The sequence below is a fragment of the Quercus lobata genome, unplaced genomic scaffold (genome assembly GCF_001633185.2).
Source record: "Quercus lobata isolate SW786 unplaced genomic scaffold, ValleyOak3.0 Primary Assembly Scq3eQI_73, whole genome shotgun sequence".
Taxonomy (NCBI): Eukaryota; Viridiplantae; Streptophyta; class Magnoliopsida; order Fagales; family Fagaceae; genus Quercus; species Quercus lobata.
This window is the reverse complement of record NW_022154703.1, coordinates 116,773-144,571: the sequence shown is the minus strand read 5'-3', so window position 1 is coordinate 144,571 and position 27,799 is coordinate 116,773. Positions and strand designations below refer to the sequence as shown.

The 27,799-nt window shown below is 35.7% G+C and overlaps 1 protein-coding gene across 1 annotated transcript in view; it reads right to left on the bottom strand.

The window, feature by feature from the left end:
• The window catches only part of LOC115972745 (receptor-like protein EIX2), a 70,679-nt gene that overhangs the window by 32,836 nt on the left and 10,044 nt on the right, over positions 1-27,799 (bottom strand). Inside the window, exon 2 of the mRNA XM_031093005.1 lies at positions 2,551-4,697. Coding sequence (XP_030948865.1) covers positions 2,551-4,697 — 2,147 coding nt within the window. The remainder of the gene's footprint in view (positions 1-2,550; positions 4,698-27,799) is intronic.

Sequence of the window (27,799 nt, the reverse complement as noted above, 5' to 3'; positions counted from 1 at the left end):
AATGAACAATTTTAATTAATGTAGAAATTAAATTCATATTTCGAAATTAAAATCTCTATATTTTACAATGCTTCTATTTAAATAAATAAAAACATAAAAAAGCTACTTATTTTTATCTTTATGTTTATTTGTTGTTTATCCCCAAAAAAAAAAAAAAAAAAAAAAAAAAAAATTACACAGTACTCGAGTTTACCAAACTCGAGTACTATGTAATTTTTTTTTTTTTTTTTTGCATTTTATTTATAAAAAGTACTCAAGCTTGGTATTCTCGAGTATTGTGTAAATGGTACTCGAGTTTACCAAGCCCGATGAGTCTTGATCTTCCACCTTCTCATTAATGGTCTTTAGAGCAAGAGATTTACTCTTCCGTTGATTGGGCAGCGACATCTCATAAGTCTGCAGAGAACCAACCAGCTCCTGTACTTTGATGTCATCAAGGTCCTTGCTCTCTTCAATCGCTGTCACTTTAGCACGAAAACTTTCCGGCATTGATCGAAGGATCTTCCTTACAATCTTTGAATTCTCCGTTTTCTCCCCCAAGTTGAACTTACTGACAACCACCTCATTTAGCTTCCCATAGAAAGAGTCAAAAGACTCATCCTCACTCATTTTGAGCTCCTCAAACCGGGTGGTCAGCATTTGTAACTTGGTGTCTTTCACTTTCTTCGTGCCTTCATAGGTGGTTTCCAAAATCTCCCATGCTTCTTTGGCAATGGTAATGTGAGAAATCCTGTGAAATTCATCTGGAGACACACCACAGAAAATAGCATTGAGTGCTTTACTGTTAGCATTGGATGCAGCAAGTGCTGCCTTATCCCAAGTGGATTTGGCTGCCTCAGGTCTGGTCCAACCAGTCTCAACAGCATCCCAAACAAATTCATCAATAAAACATAGAAAAGCTCTCATGTGAACCTTCCAAAAAGCATAATTACTACCATCAAAATATGGAGGTGCATTTAGGGATTGAGACCTATCCATCTCAAAAGGGAGTCAAGGATCACACAATGGTAATGAAACCAATATCAGTGTACCTGCTCTGATACCAAATGAAAGTTCAAAAAAATGTGTATAAACACCTTTGAACGTTTAGACCCCCAAATTACAACTTAACCAATTCAAGCAATATGTCAAACAACTAGTGTGCGGAAACTTAACATAAACTATAGTATGGAATTGATTAAATACTATCTAAGCCATAACAAATTAAAATCCACAGCAGATAATAAAAAGGCAAAGATAGAGAGGAAGGAAGATGCAAACACAAAGACAACACGCGATGTGTTATCGAAGAGGAAACCGAAGCCCTCGGCGTAAAACCTTTCCGCCGCCCTCCAAGCGGTAAACAATCCACTAGAAAATACAGTTGGGATACAAGGACAGCAATAGACCCTCCAAGCCTAATCTACCCAGTGCACCTAAGCCCTCCAAGCTTCTTGCTCCAACGAGGTTGCGCCGAACCTTTTTCTTTTCTAACTTCCCGGATTCCGCTACTAGACCATAGCATCAACCAATGAAGATTGGTTCCTTCCTAACTGCTTCCCAGAAATCCAAACAACTGTCTCACAGTGATGATGATGGTGAGAACCAGGTTTGGTATAATGCCTCTCAAGGATTTGACAATGGAGAGGAAGAGAGTTGAGGAATTTGAAGAGACTCTAAGGTATAGATTGTGGGTGAATCAATCTTGTTTTTCTTTAGGGTTTCTCTCTCAAAATTCTCTCTGGAAGCTCTCTTTCAATCGTGGGTAAAAGGGGTATTTATACTGGAGTGAGAGAGGAATGTGAAACATCAGGTTTTACAAAACAGGGGTGGCTCGCGGCTTGACCAAGTCGCGAGATCCAGTCGCGAGATAACCGTATGGCCAGTTGTCCTGTTTTGTCCTGTAGTGCTCCAGCTAGCATGACTGTTCATCTTCCAGCATGCTTGGCATGTGTGCTGCTTCTGGCGGCTTGCAGTCGCGAGTCACCCGCGAGTCCCAGCCGCGAGTCTCTGTTTTCTTGCACACTCTTGAGCAATCTTCACTCTATCTCACTCACTACCCTTACATCAAACCCACCTAAATACAGGGTTACTAAATGCTGAATTACAAGCAAATTTGGCATGGAATAAAGCCAACTAGATGGTTGAATAAATTCAACCTTACACTTTTTTCATTGAGGCTTTACAGAGTGATCACTAAGAGATTATACAGAAAAAATGGGCATCATTGCAAGGTATTTTATATTATTTTTAATATATCAATTGCTTCTACAAACTAAAATGTACTTTTTATCTATAGGAATATTAATAAAACTACAAATTGGACTTCCATTGATGGTTACGTTCATAAGAAGAAACGTCATATTCATACATTTTATTGAAGCGAATATATCAAGTAATACAAGAATTAACCAGATTGAAGATCATACAGAAACCATCAAACTATTGACTAATAAGATTACATGATATTTGTACTAAATATTAAGAGTCTTACAGCACAATGCTAGCTAACAAGTTTGTAACACTACACCCCTAAGCTTGTACTCTAGTTGATCAAGAAATTGAAAGTACAAAACTCTCCATTGCTTGTTCAATAGTAAAGGACCCAACACAACCCCAAACCCAACAAAAAATCCAAGTGCCATGCTCACATAAAACCAATCCACATTAAGTCCACTAGAGACCTTGCTTTCTTTCCTCTCAGTGTTAGGTTGTACATCCTTTATAGTACAGTTATCGGTAAGTGGAGGTCCACAAAGTTTGTTTCCAAAAAAACTAGATGCATCGAGACTTTGTAGCTGAGTGCTTGAAGGAATTCTCCCAATTAAATTGTTGTTTGACAAGTTCAACTGACTCAAAAATGTCAAACTTGACATACTTTGAGGAACTTGACCTGAAAGTTGATTTACTGAGAAATCAATCGATTCTATTGATCTCATATCACCTATATTCTCAGGAATCCTTCCAGTCAAGATATTAAATGACAAATTCAATGATTGTAATCCTTGGAGACCAGTCAGTTCTTCGGGAATCTCTCCTGATAAACTGTTGTTTGAAAGGTCTATAGTACATACCAGTGGAAGTATGGTGGAATACTCAAGAGATTTTCCCTTAATCACAAGCAATTGACTTTCAAAAGGGGCATCATTATAAACTGTTGACCAATCAAGCAAAAAACGGGGAGAATTTGAATTGTTAGTTCTGGCCATCATACTGAAATTGTTAACACATTTAGGTATGCTTCCAAATAGTTTATTATGTGAAAGGTCTAAGACATGGAGTGAAGTTAGAGCACAAAGTTCTTTTGGTATTTGACCATGGAAATGATTGGAGGGAAGGCTAAGAATCATCAAGCGTGAAAGTCTATGTCCAATCCACAAAGGTACGCTCCCAACAAACTCATTTTTGCCAATATCAATAGTAGACAAATCTTTACAATTTTTCAACATGGATGGAAGTCTTCCAGAGAATTTGTTGTTGTATAAGTGCAAAGATCTAAGATTAATTAAAGATCCAATGGATGTTGAAATGGTACCAGAGAAATTGTTGTTTCCCAAATTTAAGGTAAGCAAGCTTTGCCACTTCATCCAACAATTACTTATTTTCCCTGATAAAAGATTTTTTTCAAGATTGAGGAACTGCATATTTTTGGGCTCATTCATCTTGTAACACAAAAAGTGAGAAATAGATCCAGATAGTAAATTGTTAGAAAGATCAAGGAAGCTCACATTAGAGGATATAGATGGTAATGAACCTTTGAAGTGATTTGAGCTCATATCAATTATTGGAGAAGTAGGGAAAACCAATTGGATATGTGGAATCTCTCCATAGATTTGATTGTGAGAGATATTTAGATAATTGAACTGAGAGGACAATTTCCAAAATGAAGGAGGAATTGCATCTGAAATCCCTGAGTTTGATATGTCCAAGTTCAAAAGTTTCTCTTGTGAACAAAGCCATGAAGGAAATTTTGGCCCTAAATTCCATGATCCCAAAATTAAATTGTTGATTTGAAAATGAGGGGTCCAATTGCCACTTACTTCTAAAGTAAGTCGGTTTTGAGATGCAACAAGTGCTTTTAATCTCTTAAAATTGGGAAAATGAACTTCTAACACCACACCCTCCAACAAATTCAAATTAATGTTTAGATACTCTAATTTTGAAAGTTGTCCAAAAATTTGAGTAGCAGTTCCATTAATTTGATTAGTCTCAAGGTTCAAGTATCTCAAAGAGGAAAGATTTCCTATAGACCATGGAATTGGACCAGAAATAGAATTATACCCCAAATGAAGGATGGCTAGATTTTTAAATTGCCCAAGTTCATCAGTCAACTGCCCATTAAATTTTGCATCATTTAATTGCAAGATCTCTAGTCCATTTGAAACACATCCTGATAGACTTTCAAAGACTTCAGATATCTCTTGACTCCATTTGTTGCCTGACAATGTAATCTCCCTTGAGTTGCAGAGATTACCCAAAGATCTTGGAACCTTTCCTTCAAGTTCATTGAATGACAAATCTATGCTGATAATAGATGTTAGGTTTCCAATGGCACTAGAGATTGTACCCTGCAACTTGTTGGTGTAAAGGTTAAGAAGTTCAAGATGACTCAAACTATACAGCCAATTGGGAATTGAAGAGTTGAAAGCATTGAGAGATAGGTCCAGGTGCCTAAGTGAAGTTAGGTTCTGGAGATGAAAAGGGATTGAACCATGAAACTGATTGAAATATAGATGAAGAGAAACCAGATTATGAAGACCAGAGACCCATAACAGGATCGAAGTGTTTTCAAACTTGTTGGATGAAAGATGAAGTGTGGTGAGAGTTGAGAGGTTAATGTAAGGTTGAATTTAATCAACCATGTGTTGGCTTTATTCCATGACAAATTTGCTTGTAATATAGCACTTAGAAACCTTGTATTTTGGTGGGAATCATGTAAGGGTAGTGTGTGAGAGAGTGTGAAGAAATGCTCAAGACAGTGCAGTGAAGCAGAGACTCGCGGCTAGGACTCGCGGGTGGCTTGCGGCTTGCAAGCCGCCAAAAGTTGCTCACGTGCAGAGCATGCAGGGGAGCTGAACAGTCACGCCACCTGGAGCACTACACGACAAAAATCCAGACTGGCCATTAAGTTAGCTCGCGACTTAAACTCGCGACTCAGTCAAGTCGCGAGGTCAAGTCGCCAGCCAGCCCTGTTTTTGGAAAAAAAAACTGACTCTTCGTATTCCATTCTCACACCAGTATAAATACCCCTCATTCCCACAAGATATGTGTGGCTATTCAGAAAGAAAAACCCTAAGAGAGGTTTCTTCAAAACACCCACCCAATTAGAGAGAGCTACTCATTCTTAGAGAGAAACCTTTGTAGTCTCTTCTCATTCCCTCTCTCATTGTCATACCTATTGAGAGGAGATTTCTATCCAAACACTACCCACACCAATTTAGAGTGTTGAGTGTTTTTGGAGTTTTGGGAAGCATTGGAAGATGCCAAGGATGGCGGATGCTACGGTCTAGTAGCGGAATCCGGTAAGCTAGAAAAGAAAAAGGTTCGGCGCAACCTCGTTGGAGCAAGAAGCTTGGAGGGCTTAGGTACATCGGGTAGATTAGGCTTGGAGGGTCTATTGCTGTTCATGTATCCCAACTACATTTTCTAGTGAATTATTGACTGCTTGGAGGGCGACAGAGAGGTTTTACGCCGAGGGCTTCGGTTTCCTCTTCGATAACACATCGTGTGTTGTCCTTGTGTTTGCATCTCTCTTCCCTTTATCTTTGCCTTTTATTTTCTGCTGTGGATGTGATTTATAATTGGCTTAGATTGATTTCCAATTCTGTTTATAGCTTATGTTCATTTTCCGCACACTTGTTGTTTGTCATAAAGCTTGAATTGGTTATTTTGTATTTGGGGGTCTAAACGTTCAAGGGTGTTTATACACGTTTTTGAACTTTCATTTGGTATCAGAGCGGGTACACTTGTTGTGGTTTAAATACCTAAGTGTGATCCTTGACCCCTTGTGTTTATTTGCCATGGATTGTGCTTTGTATGACTCTTTGCATGATTTGGTTGGTGATGAATGTAACATGCCACGTGTTTGTGAAAATACCTCTATGAGTGTTAATTCTCATAAGTGTGATGACATGTTATTTGAATCTATGGGTGTTGTTGACAAACTCTTGAAGAAAAATGCTAAGAAGTTTCAAAAGAATTTGAGTAAGTTATTTTGTGAAAAGGATGATTTGATTGCTAAGCTCAATGAATCCAACAAATTGGTTGAGAAATATAAAAAACTTGCTGAAATTTCTCTTAAAAAACTGAAAGAGTTTGAATGTTTGAATATGGATTTGGATGCTAAACTTGTTTTGTCTAACAAACTTGTTGATGAGTTAAAATGTGAGAATGAATCTCTTAAGATGCATGCCAAGTGTTTGATTGCTGAACCCATTGATAAAATGGATGATAATATGTGTTGCAATCATGTTGTGGTACCCGATCTTGTGCCTAATGTCTATTCTACCTCTAAGGACAAATCGGTGTACGTTCCTCCACACAAAAGAAATCAAAATGTGGAGAGAAAGACTGTTAAGTCACAGCCTCTGTTTAAGTCTCAACCTAAGGCTTTGGATGGATCTAAGTTTGTTCCAACTTGCCACCATTGTGGTGTGATTGTTCATATAAGACCTCAATGTCATAAGTTGAAGAGGGAACAAAACCATGTTGCTAGATCCCTTCCCAAAAAGCCTAGTAGACCTAAACACATTGTGTGTCACCATTGTGGTGTCTTTGGTCATCTAAGACCCCATTGCTCTAAGTTTCAAGCTCTTAAGAGAATTAAAAGAAAAGAGAAACTTGAGCTTTTTGGAAGTTGTGCTTTGAAAGCTAAACCGGATTGGATGGAAAATGGTAAGTTGTTGAAGAAAGTGGTTAATGCTCTTACCTCCTTGTCTATGTGCATCTCCGGTTCTCATTCTTCCAACCCTCGTCTCACTTCTCTTGAGACACTCATTTCAAACAATCGTTCCGTTTGGATGAGAAAGGGTTCCTATGGTTGAGCCTTTGCTCTTTTGGTCCTTAATCTAATTCTTTCGATCTTTGTAGGACCCTTCATGCATTAAATGTCATAACTTCATGCATTTTGTGCATCTTGCATCTATTTATATGCATTTTTTTGTTTTTGATCTTACTTTTATATTTCAGTTTTGTGTGAGTAAAAAATCCAAAACCACATAAAAAGTAAAAAATTCAAAAAGTTTGATCGTATATGTTTGAGCACATATCACATGTGAGTTTGGCCTTGTACCTTTGTACAAATGGCTTTGTGCATTTACGAGCTTAGCTTGTTATTTTTGCACCTATATCTTTGTGGGAAAAATCTTGACATCTTTGTGTGATTGTTGTAAATCGATCTTCAAGCTTGTCATGAATGATTAGTCAATAGTCATGCTGGTTTTGATACATGCGTAGACTTGTGCTTATATCTCTTCCCACTCTTTTATTTTTATTGCTTAAAGAGCTCAATAAATGTTTATCTCAAAATGAAAAGAGATAATGAGCTGCAAAAGCCGTCGCACATACTAGTATTCGACTAGGAAAAAGGGAAAGCGACTTATATGAAAATGTATGATGCCCAAAAAGCCAAAGGCTTGTTCATCAAATTGAAATATCAAAAATTTCAGGCATCAATTTCAAAAATGAGATGTAGTGCTCAAAATGAGTTGTATTGATTCAAAATGATCAAATGATATGAATTGTAAGAAGCCAAATGAAAAGCTTCAATCTTATGTAATCATTTTTTTTTTGTGTGGGAGGTCATATATGTTCATTTCTATAATTGAGATAGACCACTTGACTTAGTACTAGTTGTGTATGACTTGATTGAATTGATCATTGAAGCTTCACTCTAGACTAAGGACTATTCCACATTTGATACACACACATAACACACTTGCCTAATGTTCAATGAATGTCTTATTCATTTGTTAGATTGTACTTGTCTAAATGTGATGTGTGTGTGCTCAATCTTATATGGATTAATCCAAAAAGATTTTTGATCATTTTATATGTTTTTGGAAGTGATTTTTATCATTTTTTGTGTTTATGTTTAGTGCTTACTTTGTTTTTCAATGTTTAAACATGTTCTGTTTTGAAAAACAAGTATCAGAATTTTTGGCCACTCATTTTGGCTACTTGCGCGAGCTGCCAGCAAGCTGCTAGTTTTGGCTACTCGGTTTGGCGGCTTGCAAGCCGCGAGTCTAAGCCGCGAGTTCAGACAGAGAGGTTTCGCGGCTCACTCGCGACTTGTCTCGCGACTCGCCAGTCGCGAGTCGCCCAGAATCAGCTTTTTAAAGAGCTTTTTCGTGGGAAACTTGTTTTAAACTTCTCCCATCCTCTCTAAAACCCCTCTTTCAATATTTTTACATCAAAACCCAACCAATTTTGAATGGTTTTTCAATCCATTAACATCTCTAAGGTAATTATAAACTCTTTTCATTGATTTTGATCCTTAGATTATGTTTTGGAGAGTTTTGTGCTCTTGGTTGGGATTTTCATCATAGGGGTTAGGAAAACTTATTTTTTGTCAATTTTCTTCATGGGATTGGTTTCTTTTGTTGATATGCATTGGATGTTGGCCCCTTGTGGCAGAAAGAACATGTATTAAGGGTGGATTTCATGATGTTCATGCATTGTTTCACATTTTTGTTCATAGTGTGCATGCTAGGTGTTTGATAAAATGCCTCTTAGACATTTTCTCGCTTGTTTGGACTCCGATGAGTACCAAACTTTGGGGTTTCTCATGTTTCCTCATTAGGAACATGTTTGGTTCATTAGTTGTGTATTTTGCACACTTTGCCCCACATGTGCATTTTCCATGCATTGGTCATGCATTGCACTTAGCCACCTCTTGCACACACTTTTGTTACCCTTGTCATGCATTGGTCTTTACCTTATTTCTTCATCCTAGCATGTCATGCTTACCTTATACTTTGTAGCATGTTACTTTGTCTTAGGTTTGAGCTTCATTTTCTCATTCATCTTGCACCCCTCATGCATCATTAGCATTGTTCATTCCTTCATCTCTTGCCCTCGTGTCTTCTTGACCTTTTGTCTATTCTTGACAAAAAGGGGGAGAGTATACTCTAGAGAATGTTTCGGAGTATTTTGTCATTTCTATATGACTCTTGTGCACATCCTTAGGGGGAGAAATTTTATTTCTCATGCACATTTGTAGGGGGAGAGATATTCCATAGGGGAGATGCATATACCAAGGGGGAGAAGACTTTGTGTTAACTGAAAACTTTGTTCTGTTTGTTTTCTTGTTGGCTTTATGGTGCCTTGAGTTATGCTTTGTTGTTCTCATTGCATCATGTTTGTGCTTTGGACATGCATATATCCCTATGCTATTATGCTTCATTGTATGCATGTTCAGATGATCATTTGCTTTGCTATGTGATCATTGTAGTCATTTCTATATGACTGTTTTGGTGTTTGATCAAGTTTCTCATATGTTTCACAACATGTTTACTTGATCGCTTTTTACTTGTTACATTATATTTGTCCTTGTATTGCTTGCTTTACCTTGAGGGTCTAATATGTTTTGTGCAAGTGTTTCAGGTTACAAGTATATATGTTCCAAGTGCATCACAGCTTCTCATCATTTTGAAGGGGAGAAATTTTAAGCACTTTTAGTTTATATTGTTTAAGTTTTTATTCAATATAATGTGTTTTGTACCCATGTGCTTGTGTAAGCTTTTAGGGTTTATGTTTTATGCATAGTTTGTAGGCTTTATGGTATGTACCTTGCCTAGTGCAGCCTTTATGCTATGTTGAAATCAGTACTTTAATCTAAATGGTATGCATTTTGGTTTATGTACTGTCACTCTTGTGCCCTTGTAGGATTGTTCCTAGATGCATATGCCTTGTGTGATATGCATTGGTTGAGTGTTGAGCATACAAGTGTCTTGCCTTGTGCTTGTTAACTTGTATGTCCTTGTGTTCATTCCAAGTGTGAATGAGCACTGTGATCACTACCTTGTGGTGTTCACTTGGTTGATCAAGCTATGGTTTGTTTCTTAACTCCATCTTTGCTTGATCACATATTGCCTGTTTCATATGCATTATATGATTTTCTGCTTACAATGATCATGGTGTATTGTTGTGTTTCAGGAGATTCATGTTCATATGATTCAAGAGCTACACAGCTTCTAGATTTAGGTGTGAGTGAGTTTTGCCATTGTTCCCAAACTCACGTTTAAGTCTAGAGTCTGTTTTAGGGTGTTTTGTCATGGAATAGCCAAAGGGGGAGATTGTAAGGTTGAATTTAATCAACCATGTGTTGGCTTTATTCCATGACAAATTTGCTTGTAATATAGCACTTAGAAACCTTGTATTTAGGTGGGAATCATGTAAGGGTAGTGTGTGAGAGAGTGTAAAGAAATGCTCAAGACAGTGCAGTGAAGCAGAGACTCGCGGCTAGGACTCGCGGGTGGCTTGCGGCTTGCAAGCCGCCAAAAGTTGCTCACGTGCAGAGCATGCAGGGGAGCTGAACAGTCACGCCACCTGGAGCACTACACGACAAAAATCCAGACTGGCCATTAAGTTAGCTCGCGACTTAAACTCGCGACTCAGTCAAGTCGCGAGGTCAAGTCGCCAGCCAGCCCTGTTTTTGGAAAAAAAAACTGACTCTTCGTATTCCATTCTCACACCAGTATAAATACCCCTCATTCCCACAAGATATGTGTGGCTATTCAGAAAGAAAAACCCTAAGAGAGGTTTCTTCAAAACACCCACCCAATTAGAGAGAGCTACTCATTCTTAGAGAGAAACCTTTGTAGTCTCTTCTCATTCCCTCTCTCATTGTCATACCTATTGAGAGGAGATTTCTATCCAAACACTACCCACACCCATTTAGAGTGTTGAGTGTTTTTGGAGCTTTGGGAAGCATTGGAAGATGCCAAGGATGGCGGATGCTACGGTCTAGTAGCGGAATCCGGTAAGCTAGAAAAGAAAAAGGTTCGGCGCAACCTCGTTGGAGCAAGAAGCTTGGAGGGCTTAGGTACATCGGGTAGATTAGGCTTGGAGGGTCTATTGCTGTTCATGTATCCCAACTACATTTTCTAGTGAATTATTGACTGCTTGGAGGGCGACAGAGAGGTTTTACGCCGAGGGCTTCGGTTTCCTCTTCGATAACACATCGTGTGTTGTCCTTGTGTTTGCATCTCTCTTCCCTTTATCTTTGCCTTTTATTTTCTGCTGTGGATGTGATTTATAATTGGCTTAGATTGATTTCCAATTCTGTTTATAGCTTATGTTCATTTTCCGCACACTTGTTGTTTGTCATAAAGCTTGAATTGGTTATTTTGTATTTGGGGGTCTAAACGTTCAAGGGTGTTTATACACGTTTTTGAACTTTCAGTTAATACTGGGTATTGGTGGGATGAAACCAATAAGGTTGCAAGATGACAATCTCAACTCTAACAAGGAAGGGAGTTTGTTTATCTCCTGTAGCCAATAGGAGGCTTTGCTAAGATTTGCATAACTCAAATCAAGGTGCTGTAGTAAAGGAAGACCAGAGAGCCATTGGAGGTTCATGACATATAAATTATAATTATAATCACCTCCAAGATTGAGATAATGCAAATTTGAGAGATTCCCAAGTTGATGAGGGATCAATCCCCCAAATTCCGCATTGGAGAGATTAAGATATCTTAAACTCCGCATTGAACCAAGGAATTTGGGAATTTGAGTATAATTGAAACAACTATAGCTGAGGTCCAAGTATATCAAATACTTCAAATCAAGCAGAGAAGGATTTATCTTACCTCCAAACCTTGACCTCTCATAAGCTTCATATTGTGCATTCCATTGGGGGTCATTTGTAAGCGGATAAAAAGTTCTGAGATGGAGTTGGAGGACATGACCAGTGCGGTTGTGGCAAACAACACCGACCCAGTGACAACAATCCACGTCAGGTGCAGTAGTCCAAGAGGCAAGCCGGTTTGAAGGATCTAGAAGGCCTTGCTTGAAGTTGAGAAGAGCATGTCGCTCGCTTTCAATGCAACGAACCTCAGTGGCAGTGCAGAAGTTAGGAGGATGAATAGTGAGCAAACAAAGGAGAAGGCTTAAAGTGACAGCTATTATTATTCTCATCATCATATGCTTTTATAAAAACAAAATAAAACTGATTTATGATTTTGTTAGGTTGTGTGATACATAAATGGTACCAATGGCGTATTTATTTATAGGAAGCGGACGCATCCATCCATAGAGCTCAAGGAGTTTGTTTGAGCTTATTAGTCGGTTTGTTTGATGCTTTCGATTTCAACCACACATTAGGGATTGATTGATTGAGTAAGTCTTGTAGATGGGACCCTCTATTTGTAGTCCTTTAGGTTCATTTGGATACATATCAATTTTCTATGGAGTTTGTTTGAGCATATTAGTCGGTTTGTTTGATGCTTTCAATTTCAACCACACATTAGGGATTGACTGACTGAGTAAGTCTTGTAGAAGGGACCCTCTATTTGTAGTCCTTAGGTTCATTTGGATACATATCAATTTTTCTATATTTATGAAAAGTGCAACGCATTTTAGAGTTAATTTGATTGGTCAATACTTATTCATTACTTGTATTATGGTAGTGATTGTTTGGCAACAAAGTTTTTAAGGTGATAAACTGATAATATCACTGCTTGTATTCTAAAATTATATAATAATAGTAATAATAATAGGATATTGTGTGGACTTTACCTGGATCTTACATTTAAACATTGCAAAGAAAAAGAGGACAAAAGTTTTATGTTATCATAGGCAAATACTCCTCATTGGAATTACAAAAACTAGGCTGGATTGAACTATTCTAAGGCGCAAAAGGTGAATTATCATAAATTGATTAATGGGCTGAGTTTGTCAATTCCTCCCTCTAATCGCAAAACAAATTTATTTCATTGGACGGTATGATGATACAATGCTCAAAATTTATAATATATTAACTTGTAATCTGTGCTTACACACAAAAACATTTAGTAATAGTGATAATAAGATAGTTTTACTTAGTTGAGTCATGAGTGAAGTGATCATTTTGGATTTTTTTTGAGCTTTGACTTAAAAGTTTGTTACTCAATTAGCACCTTATGGTGTTTCAAACAGAGAGTTAGAGACAATTATAGTTTAAATCCTTCCATCTTGATTGTAACTATTGAATTATTAGAAAAAAAAAAAAAAGTGTCAAAATATAACATATTGATTTTCTTATTAGTGTCCATATTTTGGAAGTCTTCCTAGTGCTTGCACAATTTTCACATAAAAGGCCTAGCTATGATCAAATTCCTTCCCATGCACACTAACATTAAATATACTCAATTTTTTTCTCCATCTGTGTAAATTGTCATCAAAGTTAATTGGAAAAAATTATGCGCCCTGGCCTAGAATCTTTTCTAATCAATATTAGTGTGAACAATTCAACATTCCTTTGATGGAATAGGTGATATAGGAATTCACTATCATATACGGTAGGTTTGTTTGATGTTGTGAAATTGCCTAAGCTAGCTTTTAAAAAGTCTAGTATGATTAGTTCCAGAAGTCATGTACTTTACGAGTGATTATTAATAAAAATTCTGATTATTAAAAAATGCATTTTATGAATGTGTCATGGATGTGAACAGAATTTTTTATGTCAAATAGTAGTGCACTCCTGTCCAGAATTCATTGTGGAATAGGGCACTATTGTTGGTTTAACCAATTTTGACTTTCCCTCAAAATCAAAGTCATCTTTCTCAAAAAAAAAAAAGAAGAGAGAGAGAGAGAGATTTTGCAGGGAGTGCATAATGTATTGATGTTCGGCCAAATGTTGTTATGTTTATTAGCTAGTTTAGTGGTCTTATTTACAATTGAATATATTTTTTTGTTCTTTTGTTTGTAAATTCATGCCACCAATATGTACGATGAAACTTCTAGTTCCACACATTTTAAAGTTCCTATTGCAGATATTAATAGCTTTATTAACTGGATTGAATTCGTCAATTGGGAAAAAATAATGAAAATAACATACCAATGGTGGCATGTATAGAAATATGATCAAGAGTCTTTTACTTTAATGACATTGTTGACCCTTCTTTATGAATTATGAGGATTGAGGATACCCTCCCCATGTTGTTAAGATTGAATTAACAAAAAAAAAAAAAGTTCTTATGCATGAATCTTTTAATTAGAGAGTTAGGATCAATTCCAAACTACCTTACCTAAAATAATTAATATCCCGCCAGAAAATTTAATTCAAGAATGATCAATTGGAATTCTAATTATCATATAATAGATTTTCGTTGGGATGTCAAACACTTAACTAGTAATTAATCTCAGAATGGTAGATTCGTCATTAACTTTGTTTATCCTATGATCCACACCAAAAGATATTAGTAACATGTTTTATAATCTATTGTTTTTGCTGCTTTGCCAGCAATAAGATGAGTACAAATGGAAAATGATGGCATAACCTTGAAAACTAATGAACCTTTGTGACAGGAAATTTTATCATACATACAAAATAAACATAGACTTTTTTATCTTTATTTTTTTTTAACAGGCTATATTGTGTTCATCCTTATAAGAATTTAAGCATAGATTAAATTTTCGTTATTTTTTACAATTCTTTTTTTTTTCTTTAATTTCTTTATAATTTCTTGTTATGTGTTGGTTTAAATGGATTTTTTTCTCAAGCTTTTAGAGCATGGACTTTAGATAAGGTGTTCAACTCTTAAATGCCAAGAATTGACTATAAGTCTTGTATATGGAACAAATTGAGATAAGAAATTAAGAATATAGTCCATTTAGTCGGCCTTAGCTTGATTTGTCTAGACATCAGTTTTCTTTCTTGCTAAAAGTCCGACTTATCTTCAAATATTTTCTAAAATAATGTTCTTATAGTATCCATCAACTTTTTCCTTACAAAAATTAGACGAGATTTATGTAATTCTGGAGCTCCCAAAGACAATTTTTTTTCTTTGGTGGAGTTGCAAAACAAATTAGTTACATTGGATGGATTTTGTCCTAGATATTGGTTTCTTTTTGAAGGTATCAATATTTACTGTGCATGAGTCAAGCATATTGCATTGAGTTTTGGTGTCCGTACTTATTCTTATAGTGTTTACCAAAAGAAATATAGTTTTTAGTAATTTTAACGTTAAATGTGTGAAAAAATTAAAAACTAGTTTATTTGAAAAAAAAAAAAGTTAGATTATTTGAAAACAAAAATTGAGATAAAAAGCAAAAAGCATTAAAAGAGAGAGAGAGAGAGAGAAAAAACAAAAAACAAAAAACTACTGCCTTTATTACTCAAACGGACTCTCGAAATGCAAGAGTAGTGGAGTCGAGTGTTAATTTTACCATCAAGAAAATCTATAGTTTATAAATTTGAAAGTGTCAAAAACTGAAGGAAAAAAGAAACCAACCTTGATTTTCTAGTTAGTGTCTGTATCCTAGAAGTCTTCCTCGTGCTGGGAAAAACTTTTTCATAAAAGACCTAGGATGAAATTTCTTCCCATGCACATTCAACATTAATTACATTGATGCAATAGGAGATATTGGAATTTGCTATTGTAAAGACAATGTGACCATGTGCATTTGTTTGTTGATGCAACCACACATTTTGGCAACAAGCATTGACCGTAAGTTTGATGCAATAGGAGATATTGGAATTTGCTATTGTAAAGACAATGTGGCCATGTGCATTTGTTTGTTGATGTAACCACACATTTTGGCAACCAGCATTGACCGTAAGTCTTGTAGATGAGGACCCTCCATATTTTGGGCCGTATTAGGTTCTTGGATTTATATCAATTTTCTAAACATAACACAAAAAGTGTAACGTATTTTAGACGGGATTTTGATTCGTCATTTGTGATAAATCCCACTGTATTTACTTGTTTAGACAGGATTTTGATTCGTCATTTTTTATAAATCCCACTATGTTTACTTGTTTACATAATTTGTGATAGCTATTTCCATTTTAAAACTTTTATCTTTTTTTTTTTTTATAAGAAAAATTTTTATCTTTGATTTTTGTTGTTTTCTCTAAAAACGCAAAAATCATAGGTGAATCCCTTCACGACTACCTCTGATATTTCAAACATGGGATGAAACAAAAAATCAAGCCAATATTCATTTTTAAGCTGATATCATGAGATACTTGGTAGTTTGTAGGTAGGGAATGGATCTCAAAGTGCCACACAATAAACTGCCCGATGAATTAACACAATAGATCCCTATTATTATTGATCAACTACTAATCAAAATAATCTAGACACATAAGTTATACGTTACAACTTAATTAGTTTATATATATATATATAAAACAAAAACTTAATTAGTTGATTTGTTGGCTTGTTACTAATTTCAGTGAGGTTACTGAAAAAATGAAGTATTGTCCTAATCTACTGATCGAATTTAGTTGATTACGCTATTATTATTATATCCAAATGGAACTTTAAAATAAGTAGCATTGGAAATTTCATCAATATTGCATATAGTTATAATAAATTATACCATATATATATATATATATATATATATATATTAGTACAAAATAGGTAACAAACTAGTGTCATGTGTAGAATGTATTAAAAGTTGAAAAGAAAGTCTTGTCAGTGTTTGTGTCTTGGAAGTCTTCCCTCATGCTTGATACAACTTTCTTAGAAGAGATCTAACTAGGAACAAATTTCTTCCCATGTACAGTAACGTTGAATATACTCTAGTTTTTTATCCATCTGATAATATATTGTGGAAATTGTCATCCAAGTTAATTGAAAATGTGTGATGCTCTGGCACAAAATCTTTCCTAATCAAAACTAGTCAACACAGAATTCAACATGACATTAGAATTTCCTATCGTATACAGTGGGTTTGTTTGATATTGTGAAATTTCTTTATGTAGCCATTGAAAAGTCTAGTATGAGGCTGCCTAGTTCCAAAAGTCATGCTTTACTAGTTAAGAGTTGAAATGGTTATTAACCAAAATTGTGATTATTTTAGGACCAAAATTGAGATTATTGAGAATGCATTTTATGAGCGTGTCAAAAAAATGAGCCAATTTTTTTATGTTAGGTGGTAATGGCCTACTGTCCTGAATTCATTTAAGGCACTATTTGTGGTTTAACTTAATTTCAACATTCGCTCAAAAATGAAGTTTATCTATCTCAAAAAAAAAAAAAAAAAATGCAGGGATTGCGTAATTTTTTGATGTTAGGCGAAATGAAGTGGTGTCCTAGTTATTCTGTTTATTAGCTATTTTAGTGGTCTTATTCACAATTGACAACATTGTTTTGTTTGAAATTCATGCCAAAAATATATATGATGAAACTTCTAGTTGTAAAAGAAATTGATATCTTGAATTTCAAATATTCATTATAAGTTGTAGAGAACATTTGAAAAGAAAAATAAATTCATATGAAAATAAATCTAAAAATGTTCGTCAATGATTATTATTAATTTTTTTGCAGCCAGTCATTGATTAATTATTACTGTATATAGACTTAACTGAAATTTTGATCCACAATAAAGTATATATTAAAGATTGAAGCAATTACACATCCCAGTGTGCTTGTGTTGCTTAGTTTTAAGCTATTGTTGTGCTACTTGTCGTGTACATTATTTCGATGCAAACTAAATTAAGCGTCGTTTAGACTATTTATTAGTTATTAACTTTACCACGTGTTGTTTGGTGATAGGCTGAGTTGGCAGGAATTTCTGTGTTGTTGACTTGAGCTTATTCAGTTTTTAATGCTTTAAATTTGCACCACGCATTAGGGATTTGGCGTAAAGCATCGACTCGGTGAGTCTTGTATATGCGACAATTTTGTTGGACATTAATAGGTTCATTTTTGGATACATATATCAATTTTCTAACTTGGGAAAAGTGCAATGCAACTTATTTTACATGGAGGTTTGATTTGTCATTATCATTCATTACTTTATCAAAAAAAATTTTAAATATTCAAGGGTCATTAATATGGAATATGTGCCACTGTGATTTTAACTTTTAAGTGGCCATGTATTTTTTACTCATAAAAAAAAAAGTGACTGTATTTATTATAGTGATTTATTATTTTTTAAAGTGATACTACTTCGAAGGATAGAACATTAATAATAATAATAATAATAATAATATGGGGTTTAGCTGGATTTTTCTTTGAAATATTGTGGAAAAAGGGACAACAGTTTTAATGAGATCATTAGGCAAATACAATTTATTGGAATTACCCAAAAAATAAAAAAAATGGTTAACTGATGCGCTTGGAATTATTTTAAAAAAAAAAAACTTTTATCTTTTATATTTATTGTTTTCTCTAAAAATGCAAAAATTATAGTTGAATCCCTTCATGACTACCTTTGATATTTCAAACGTGAGATGAAACAAACAATCAAGCCAATGGTTTTTTTTTTTTTTTTTTTTTTTTTTGAGAGTTTCAACCTATAATGTCCGCTCCTGATGGTAGCTCTTTATCGTCAGACCAAGACACCAATTAGTTTTTGGTGTAGGCGGGGATTGAACCCCAGATCTCTTATATAGAGACTTTACCAGTTGAGCTAACTGGAACCCACAGCCAATGTTCATTTTTAAGTTGATATCATGAGATACTTTGTAGGCAGGGAAGGGATCTCAAAATGCCACACATTAAACTACATGATGAATTAACACAACAGATCCCTATTATTATTAATCAATCAACCACTAATCAAAATAAGCTACTGGACACATAAGTTATAGGTTACAACTTTGTTGATTTGTTGAATGAAATCATAGCATTTTAAGACTTTCCAAAATAATAAAAAATTTGTGAACAAATTTATCAAGAAATTGCTTTCTCAAGATGGTTTAGTTCCATATGGCACCACAGAAAATCTCAGAATTTGAGATTTCAATTTTACTTCCTTGTGAGTTGGGACTACTCATTTAAAATGTTAGTTTTTAGTATTGGCTCCATGATGATATATTTCCATATATTTTGGGTTTTATTTGTACTGTAATTCTGGGCAACAAACGCTAGAGTTGAAGCTGCAAAAGGAGTGCTACTCATAAGCAAAACGGATGACAGAGCCACCATTAATTGGACTAGGGGGCAAATGCCACCCCTCCCCAATTTTTTTTTTTTTTAAAAAAATATATATATTATATATGTACTAATTTTAGCAATTTTGTTCTATAAAATTATATTTTGTTTCCCTTAAACAATACCGTTGATTTTTTTAAGAGTAATGCTATACTCAAAAACTTTTTTACAACATTTTTACTAACTGTTTTGGTAGCAAATTCATATTGGTTCGCATATGGGCTCATCATTTACATCATTATTTTATTTGCCAATAACCATTTATCACATCAATAATTTATAAATAAAAAAAATAGAAAACTTGTAGGTCTAGCATTTTCCTCATTTTAGTGACCATAAAAAAAATTTATAGATCTAAAATCTAAAACAAAATATAGAAGCCCCCAAAAAAATAGCTCAACAACAAAAATTACCAATAATAAAACTAAAAAAAATTGAGCTCAATTAACCAATTTTATCCAAAATAAACAACCCTGCTGTTTAAAAAATTATAAACAAAAATAATTTTGTTCTTACCTACAAAAAAAAATTAAATAAAAAAATAAAAAAATTCAGCAACTAAGTAGTAGTAGAGTCAAAGATTGAAGCCGCCGCAGAATCAACTAAGTGGTAGCCTCATTGGCAGTGGCAACAGGCAAGGTCCTCCATTTTCCATTAGAAAAAGAGGGTTGCAGAATAAAGCATCAAACTTTGTCAATGCTGATAGCATTTATAATATACAAGTAGTGCGTGCTTGCCAAAAAGAATATGCCTTGAAATAGGCTTTGCATTTTAATTATGAATCAAATTCATTTTAAGGTCAGATGAAGCAGTGTCCACTGTCCAAGTTGTTATGCTTGTTACTAATTTTAGAAAGGTTACTCAAAAAAATGAAGCATTGCCCTAATTAAACGATTGAATTTAGTTGAAAACGATTATTATATCCAAATGAAACTTTAAAATAAGTAGCATTGGAAATTTCATCAATATTGCACATAGGTAGAATAAGGTAACAAACTAGAGTTTCATGGGTAGAATGTATTGAAAGTTAAAAAGAAAGTGTTTCAAAAAAAAAAAAAAAAAAAAAGGTTAAAAAGAAGTCTTGTCAGTGTTTCTATCTTGGAAGTCTTCCTCGTGCTTGGCACAATTTTCTTAGAAAAGATCTCATTAGGAACAAATTTATTTCCAAGCACACCAATGTTGAATTTACTCTAGTTTTTTCTCCATTTGATAATATATTGTGAAAATTGTCATCCAAATTAATTGAAAATGTGTGATGCTCTGGCACAAAATCTTTTCCAATCAATACTAGTGTGCAACCAAAAGTTCATGAATGTGCAAGTGTCAAAATCTAAATTATTTTGACACACATTGATTTTCTTGTTAGTGTTTGTATCTGGGAAGTCATCTAGGCACACTAATGTTGAATATACTCTAGTTCATTTGAATGTATTTCAATTTTCTATTTTCTAATTTGACCAATTGTGCATTGTATTCTAGACTGAACTTTGATTTGTCATCATCATTCATCAGTCACCATTCATTACATGTAAAAAAAATATATATATATATATCAAAGGATCATTGAAATGGAATAGGTCCAACTCTGACTTTAAGTCGCCGGGTATTACTATAGTTTTTATTTTTTATTTAATTGAAGGTTCTACTTGGAACTATAGAACATATATATAATAGCTAAAATTATATAAAAATAGTGGGTTCCGGTTAGTTCAATTAATAAAGTCTCTTGTTTCTCAAAAAAAAATTAATAAAGTCTCTTATTGTCAAGTAAGAAATTCGGAATTCAAATTTCAAACCCCACGTACATAAAAAAAACTAATTGATATCTTAACTTGATGATATAAGGGCATAAGTTAAAATTCTATCATTTTTTTTAGAAGAAAATTATATTGTATTTATAAAAATACATAATGATAATAATAATAATGGATGGAGATGGTTATTAGCTATTTTTTGTGATCTTATATTCTTATTCACATTTAAAAAAAAAAAAAAAAAGGTTCAAAACAGTTAACAACAATTTTATATTAGTTAAATTCAAGCCACTAATATGTACCATGAACAGAGGAGACTTCATATTAATACTTAATCAACTGGACTGAATATGTTGATTAGGAAGAAAAATAATAAAAATAAAATACCAATGGTGACATGTGCAGAAACATGGTTCTAAATCTAATGCATGAATCTTTTAGATAGAGAAACTAGGTTAAATAATGTATTATAAACCCGGTTTAAAACACTAATATTACTATTTCTATGTGTTCTAATAAGTATTACTGTTTACTAAAAAAAAGGGGGATATTTATACCACATTGGTTGTGTGTGTCTTGTTTCCGCTGTTTATAATCCCAGTCTACAACTACAAAGGATAGACCCTTTTGTAGTTGTACTTTGGTTAAATAATGTATTATTAACCCGGTTTAAAATACTAATATTACTATTTTCGTGTGTATTCTAATAAGTATTACTGTTTACTAAAAAAAAAAAAAAAAACTTGGGACCAAATGGAAACCGCCTTACCTAAAACAATTAATATCCCGCCAAAATTTTTTAATTTAGGAAATAATAAACTAGAATTCTAATCGTGAAATAGATTTTAATTAATATGCCAGACACAGAACAAGTATGTCCTCTCACAAATCATAATGGTTGTTAGAGATATTTTAGCCCATTAGCATAAGCCCAAGCCTAATTCTACTTTGTGTGCAAGTCAAGTCTCTTACTTGTACTAGAAGTCTATTAGTTTAGGTTTTAGTCTACTATATATACACATGTTATAATTCATTGTAACATAGGATTTGTACTACACTCTAATATATTATTGATGTAGCCCTTTAGGGTTTCCTTCGTGGATGTAGGCTGTTAGGCTGAACCACGTAACTCTCGTGTGTTACTATGTTCTATACTTTATGCTTTCGCTTCCACATCCATACTAGTATATTCAACATGGTGTATTAATGCTAATATTTAACATGGTATCAGAGCCAGGTTCTTGTGGCCATGGTTTTCTGTCCTTACGGTATATTTAAGAGCAATCTTTGTCTTCCTCGGTGTTTTTTTTTTCGCTGCGTTCATCTTCTTTGGCTTCCTACTGCTGCCGTCAAAACTCTCCAGTATTGTCAAGCCACCGTTAGAAGTCGCATCAACACTGCAAGACCATTGCCTTAAACTACCGTCACAGAGCCAAACTTCATTTAAGGGATCTTCTCAACCTTATCAAATCTCAAGATTTTATCAAACTTCCATCTTGAGTTTGAGAGGGGGTGTTAGAGATATTTTAGCCCATTAGCATAAGCCCAAGCCTAATTCTACTTTGTGTGCAAGTTAAGTAAACAAGGTGGGCCTAAAGCCCACATACCCTAATACATGTTAACAGCCCCCCTCAAACTCAAGGTGGATGTGAGACCAAGTTGAGGTTGTCAACAAAAGAGCGAAGACGTCCCTTAGGATGTGACTTGGTGAAGATATCTGCAAGTTGATCTTTAGAAGAAACTGAGATCAGCTTGAGAGCACCATGGACAAGATGATAACGGATAAAATGACAATCAATCTCGATGTGTTTAGTCCGTTCATGGAAGACATCATTGTGAGTAATATGAATGGCACTCTGGTTGTCACAATAAAGAGGAGTAGCGGAGGATGTGGATACACCTAAGTCTTTGAGAAGCCACCGTAGCCAAAGGAGCTCAGATGTGGTATCAGCAAGGGCACGATATTCTGCTTCAGTACTGGAGCGGGCCACATGAGTTTGTTTCTTGCTTCTCCAAGAAATCAGAGAAGAACCAAGAAGAAAGCAATAACCGGTGGTGGACCTGCGATCAGTGGGATCTCCTGCCCAATCAGCATCAGAAAATGCATGGAAAACAAGAGGAGACTGAGCAGAGTAGAAAAGACCATGGAAGAGAGTGCCCTTTAGGTATCAAAGAATGCGCAGAACAGCAGCATAGTGAGTCGATCGTGGAGCAGATAGATACTGACTCACCTAGTGAACAGCATAGGAAATGTCTGGACGAGTGACATTGAGATAAACTAGGCTGCCAACCAAGCGTCTGTAAAGAGAGGGATTAAACAACGGTTTCCCCCCTGACGGAGTCAGATGCGCATTAAGCTCAACTGGAGTGTCAACAGTCTTACTATCAGTGAGTCCAGCTCGAGACAAGAGTTCAGAGGCATACTTGGCTTGAGTAATATAAATTCCATCTGTAGAATGAGTGACTTCAAGACCCAAGAAGTAGCTGAGATGGCCAAGATCTTTCATCTCAAACTGCTGACTGAGAAAATCCTTGAGTTCTTGAATGCCACTAAGGTCATCACCAGTTATGATCATATCATCCACATACAGGAGAAGTAAAATAGTGCCTTTGTCAGTGCGACGAAGAAATAAGGCAGAATCATAATAACTGGCCATGTAACCTAAGCGAGAGATGGTAGAGCTGAATTTGGCAAACCAAGCTCGTGGAGCTTGTTTAAGGCCATAAAGAGCACGCCGAAGGTAACAAACCTTATTTGATTCAACAGAGAGACCAGGAGGAGGTTGCATATAAACTTCTTCACTTAAATCCCCATTAAGGAATGCATTTTTGACATCCATCTGAAAAAGATCTCATTTTCTGGCAGCAGCAACAGCTAAGAGAGCTCGAACAGATGAGATATGAGTAACCGGAGTAAAGGTCTCTTCATAATTAATCCCATACTTCTGTGTAAAACCTTTTGCAACAAGACGAGCTTTGTAGCGCTCAATGGACCCATCAGAGCGAGTCTTAATCTTGTAGATCCACTTACAACCAACCACAGATTTCCTAGGGGGGAGAGTCACCAAATCCCAAGTATGGTTTTTAGATAATGCATCAAATTCCTCTTTCATTGCAATCTGCCATAAAAGGTCAGTGGAAGCCTCACGATAGGTGTGAGGCTCATGCAGTGTAGCACGGGCAGTGTAACAATGATAATCAAGTAAATGTGTAGGAATGGATCTTACCCGAGTTGAGTGACGAGGTGGAATGTCTTGTGCAAGATCTTCAGGCGGAGCAGGAGCAGGGGACCCAAGCTCAGGGTTGGATAGCTCGTCTTCAACCTGTGCATCTTCCACTTGTTCATTAAAGGGTGAACTAGAAAAGGGATCAAAGATATCTGGTGGTTGGACAGAGAAGTCTATAGCAGGATCAGAAGCAACTATAGGAGGATCAGGAGCAGTTACAGAAGGAATATGTGCCTCATCTGGAAAAAGATCTAAAACAGAGGAGGAAGATAGGGAGGCACGGAAGTGAGAGAGCTCGACAAAGGAGCGATGTTCCCAAAAGACAACATTGCGGGAGATACGAAGATGATGAGAGACAGGATCATAACACCGATACCCCTTTTGAGTTTCGCCATAGCCAAGAAAACAACAAAGCCTTGACCGAGGCTCAAGTTTGTTATGCTCATATGGCTGAAGAAGAACGAAACAAGCAGAACCGAAGGAGCGAAGGTGGTGATAGTCTGGAGGTGACCCAAAAAAGCGCTCATATGGAGTTTGATTTTGAATAACAGGACTTGGAATGCGATTAATAGCATGAACAGCATGAAGGGCAGCTTCACCCTAAAAAGGAGCAGGAACTTTGGCAAAGAGAAGAAGAGCACGAACAGTGTCAAGAATATGACGAAGTTTTCATTCGGCTCTACCATTTTACTGAGAGGTACCTGGACAAGTTAGTTGATGAACGGTGCCATAGGAATGCAAAACAGCTTGGAAAGCATATTGAGTGTACTCAAGAGCATTATCAGATCGAAAAATTTTGATACGTTTTGAAAATTGAGTTTCAACCATTTTCACAAAATTAGAATATACTTGCAATAACTCAGAACGATGTTTCATATTAAAAATCCAGCTATAGCGAGAGTAATCATCAACAAAGACAACAAAATATCGAGACCCACCAATACTAGAGACAGAAGAAGGCCCCCAAACATCAAAATGAACAAGGTCAAAGATATCAGTGGATATTGATTTACTAGTATTGAAAGGCAAAGCTGGTTGTTTTCCTAACTGACATGAAACACAATCAAAATTTTCTGTAGACACTGAACCTAACAAACCTCTAGAAGCCAATTGTTGTACACGAGAGGAAGATGCGTGACCAAGTCGAGCATGCCAAAGTGTAAGGGAAGGAGTAGAAGAAACTGCAGCAGCTGCAACAACAGAAACAGGAGCAACAAGTGGAAGACGAAGGTTATCCACGGGAAACATACGCCCAACTCTGGGACCGGTCCCAAGCTCCTGTCCCGTCCTTGGATCCTGCACAATATACCCAGAATAATCAAAGATAATGCGATAACCTAACTCAGCTAATTGGCCCACAGAAAATAAATTGTAAGAAAGGTCAGGAACATTAAAGACACTAGGAACCGAGAGATTGGAGGTTGAAACGGAACCTATATTATGACCAGATATAGTGTGGTGCAGGTTTAATTTCAAAAAATAAGGACGAGTGAGGAGTCATGTGATTGCAACAAGCAGAATCCAATAGTTTAGGGTTTAGTCTCTTACTTGTACTAGAAGCCTATTAGTTTAGGGTTTAGTCTACTATATATACACGTGTTATAATTCATTGTAACACAGGATTTGTACTACACTCTAATATATTATTGATGTAGCCCTTTAGGATTTCCTCCGTGGATGTAGGTTGTTAGGCTGAACCATGTAACTCTCGTGTGTTACTGTGTTCTATACTTTATGCTTTCGCTTCCGCATCCATACTAGTATATTCAACATGGTGTATCAATGTTAATATTTAACAATGGCAGTTTTTTTTTTTTTAGTTGCTTATGATCCATACCAATAGATATTAGAAACTAGTTTTTTCACTAATTTGCTGCTTTTGCCAGCAATAAGCTTAGGCTTAGAAGAAAATTGTAGACGTTGTAGTTAGTTAGCTAATTCTTGTATATAAAATAGCGATGTATTATTTCACAATATTAATGAGAATTACGATCACATTCTCTCAATTGTTCATTTATACACTAATTACCAATCCGAAAATTTTATTCAAATTCTAAATAACATTTCTGTATTCAAGAAATTAAGTTCAAAAACCTTAAAATTTTTGGGCATTAATACTTTTTTTTTTAAAATTTCTGAAAGTTCAAATATGTGTATAAACACCCTTGAACGTTTAGACCCCCAAATTACAACTTAACCAATTCAAGCATTATGTCAAACAACTAGTGTGCGGAAACTTAACATAAGCTATAATATGGAATTGGTAAAACTATCTAAGCCAAATTAAAATCACAACCCACAGCAGATAATAAAAAGGCAAAGACAAAGAGGAAGGAAGATGCAAACACAAAGACAACACGTGATGTGTTATCGAAGAGAAAACCGAAACCCTCGGCGTAAAACCTCTCTGCCGCCCTCCAAGCGGTAAACAATCCACTAGAAAATATAGTTGGGATACATGGACGGCAATAGACCTTCCAAGCCTAATCTACCCAGTGCACCTAAGCCCTCCAAGCTTCTTGCTCCAACGAGGTTGCGCCGAACCTTTTTCTTTTCTAGCTTCCCGGATTCCACTACTAGACCGTAGCATCAACCAATGAAGATTGGTTCCTTCCTAACTGCTTCCCAGAAATCCAAACAGCTCTCTCATAGTAATGAAAAATGGTGAGAACCAGGTTTGGTAAGATGCCTCTCAAAGATTTGACAATGGAGAGGAAGAGAGTTGAGGAATTTTGAAGAGACTCTAATGTATAGATTGTGGGTGAATCAATCTTGTTTTTCTTTAGGGTTTCTCTCTCAAAATTTTCTCTGGAAGCTCTCTTACATTTGTGGTTAAAGGGGGTATTTATACTGGAGTGATAGAGGAATGTGAAATGTTAGGATTTACAAAACAGGGGTGGCTCGCGGCTTGACCTCACGGCTTGACTAAGTCGCGAGATCCAGTCGCGAGATAACCATATGGCCAGTTGTCTTATTTTGTCCTGTAGTGCTCCAGCTAGCATGACTGTTCACCTTCCGGCATGCTTGGCACGTGTGCTGCGTCTGGCGGCTTGTAGCCGCGAGTCACCCGCGAGGCCAAGCCGCGAGTCTCTGTTTTCTTGCACACTCTTGAGCAAACTTCACTCTATCTCACTCACTACCCTTACATCAAACCCACCTAAATACAGAGTTACTAAATGCTGAAATACAAGCAAATTTGGCACGGAATAAAGCCAATTTGATGGTTGAATAAATTCAACCTTACAATCTCCCCCTTTGGCTATTCTGTGACAATACCCTAAAACAAACTCTAGACTTAACATGTGAGTTGGGAACAGTTGAACAAAACTCACTCACACCTAATTCTATAAGCTGTGAAGCACTTGAATCATATGAACATAATACTCCTGAAATACAACAATACACCATGATCATTGTAAGTAGAAAATTGTAAAATGCATATGAAACAGGCAATATGTGATCAAGCAAAGATGGAGTTAAGAAACAAACCATGGCTTGATCAACCAAGTAATCACTACAAGGTAGTGACCACAATGCTCATTCACACTTGGAATGAACATAAGGACATACAAGCTAACAAGCACAAGGCAAGATACTTGTATGCTCAACACTCAACCAATGCATAATACACTAAGTATATGTATCTAGGAACAATCCTACAAGGGCACAAGAGTGACAGTACATAAATCAAAATGCAAGACATTTAGATGTAAGTACTGATTTCAACATAGCATAAAAGGCTGCATTA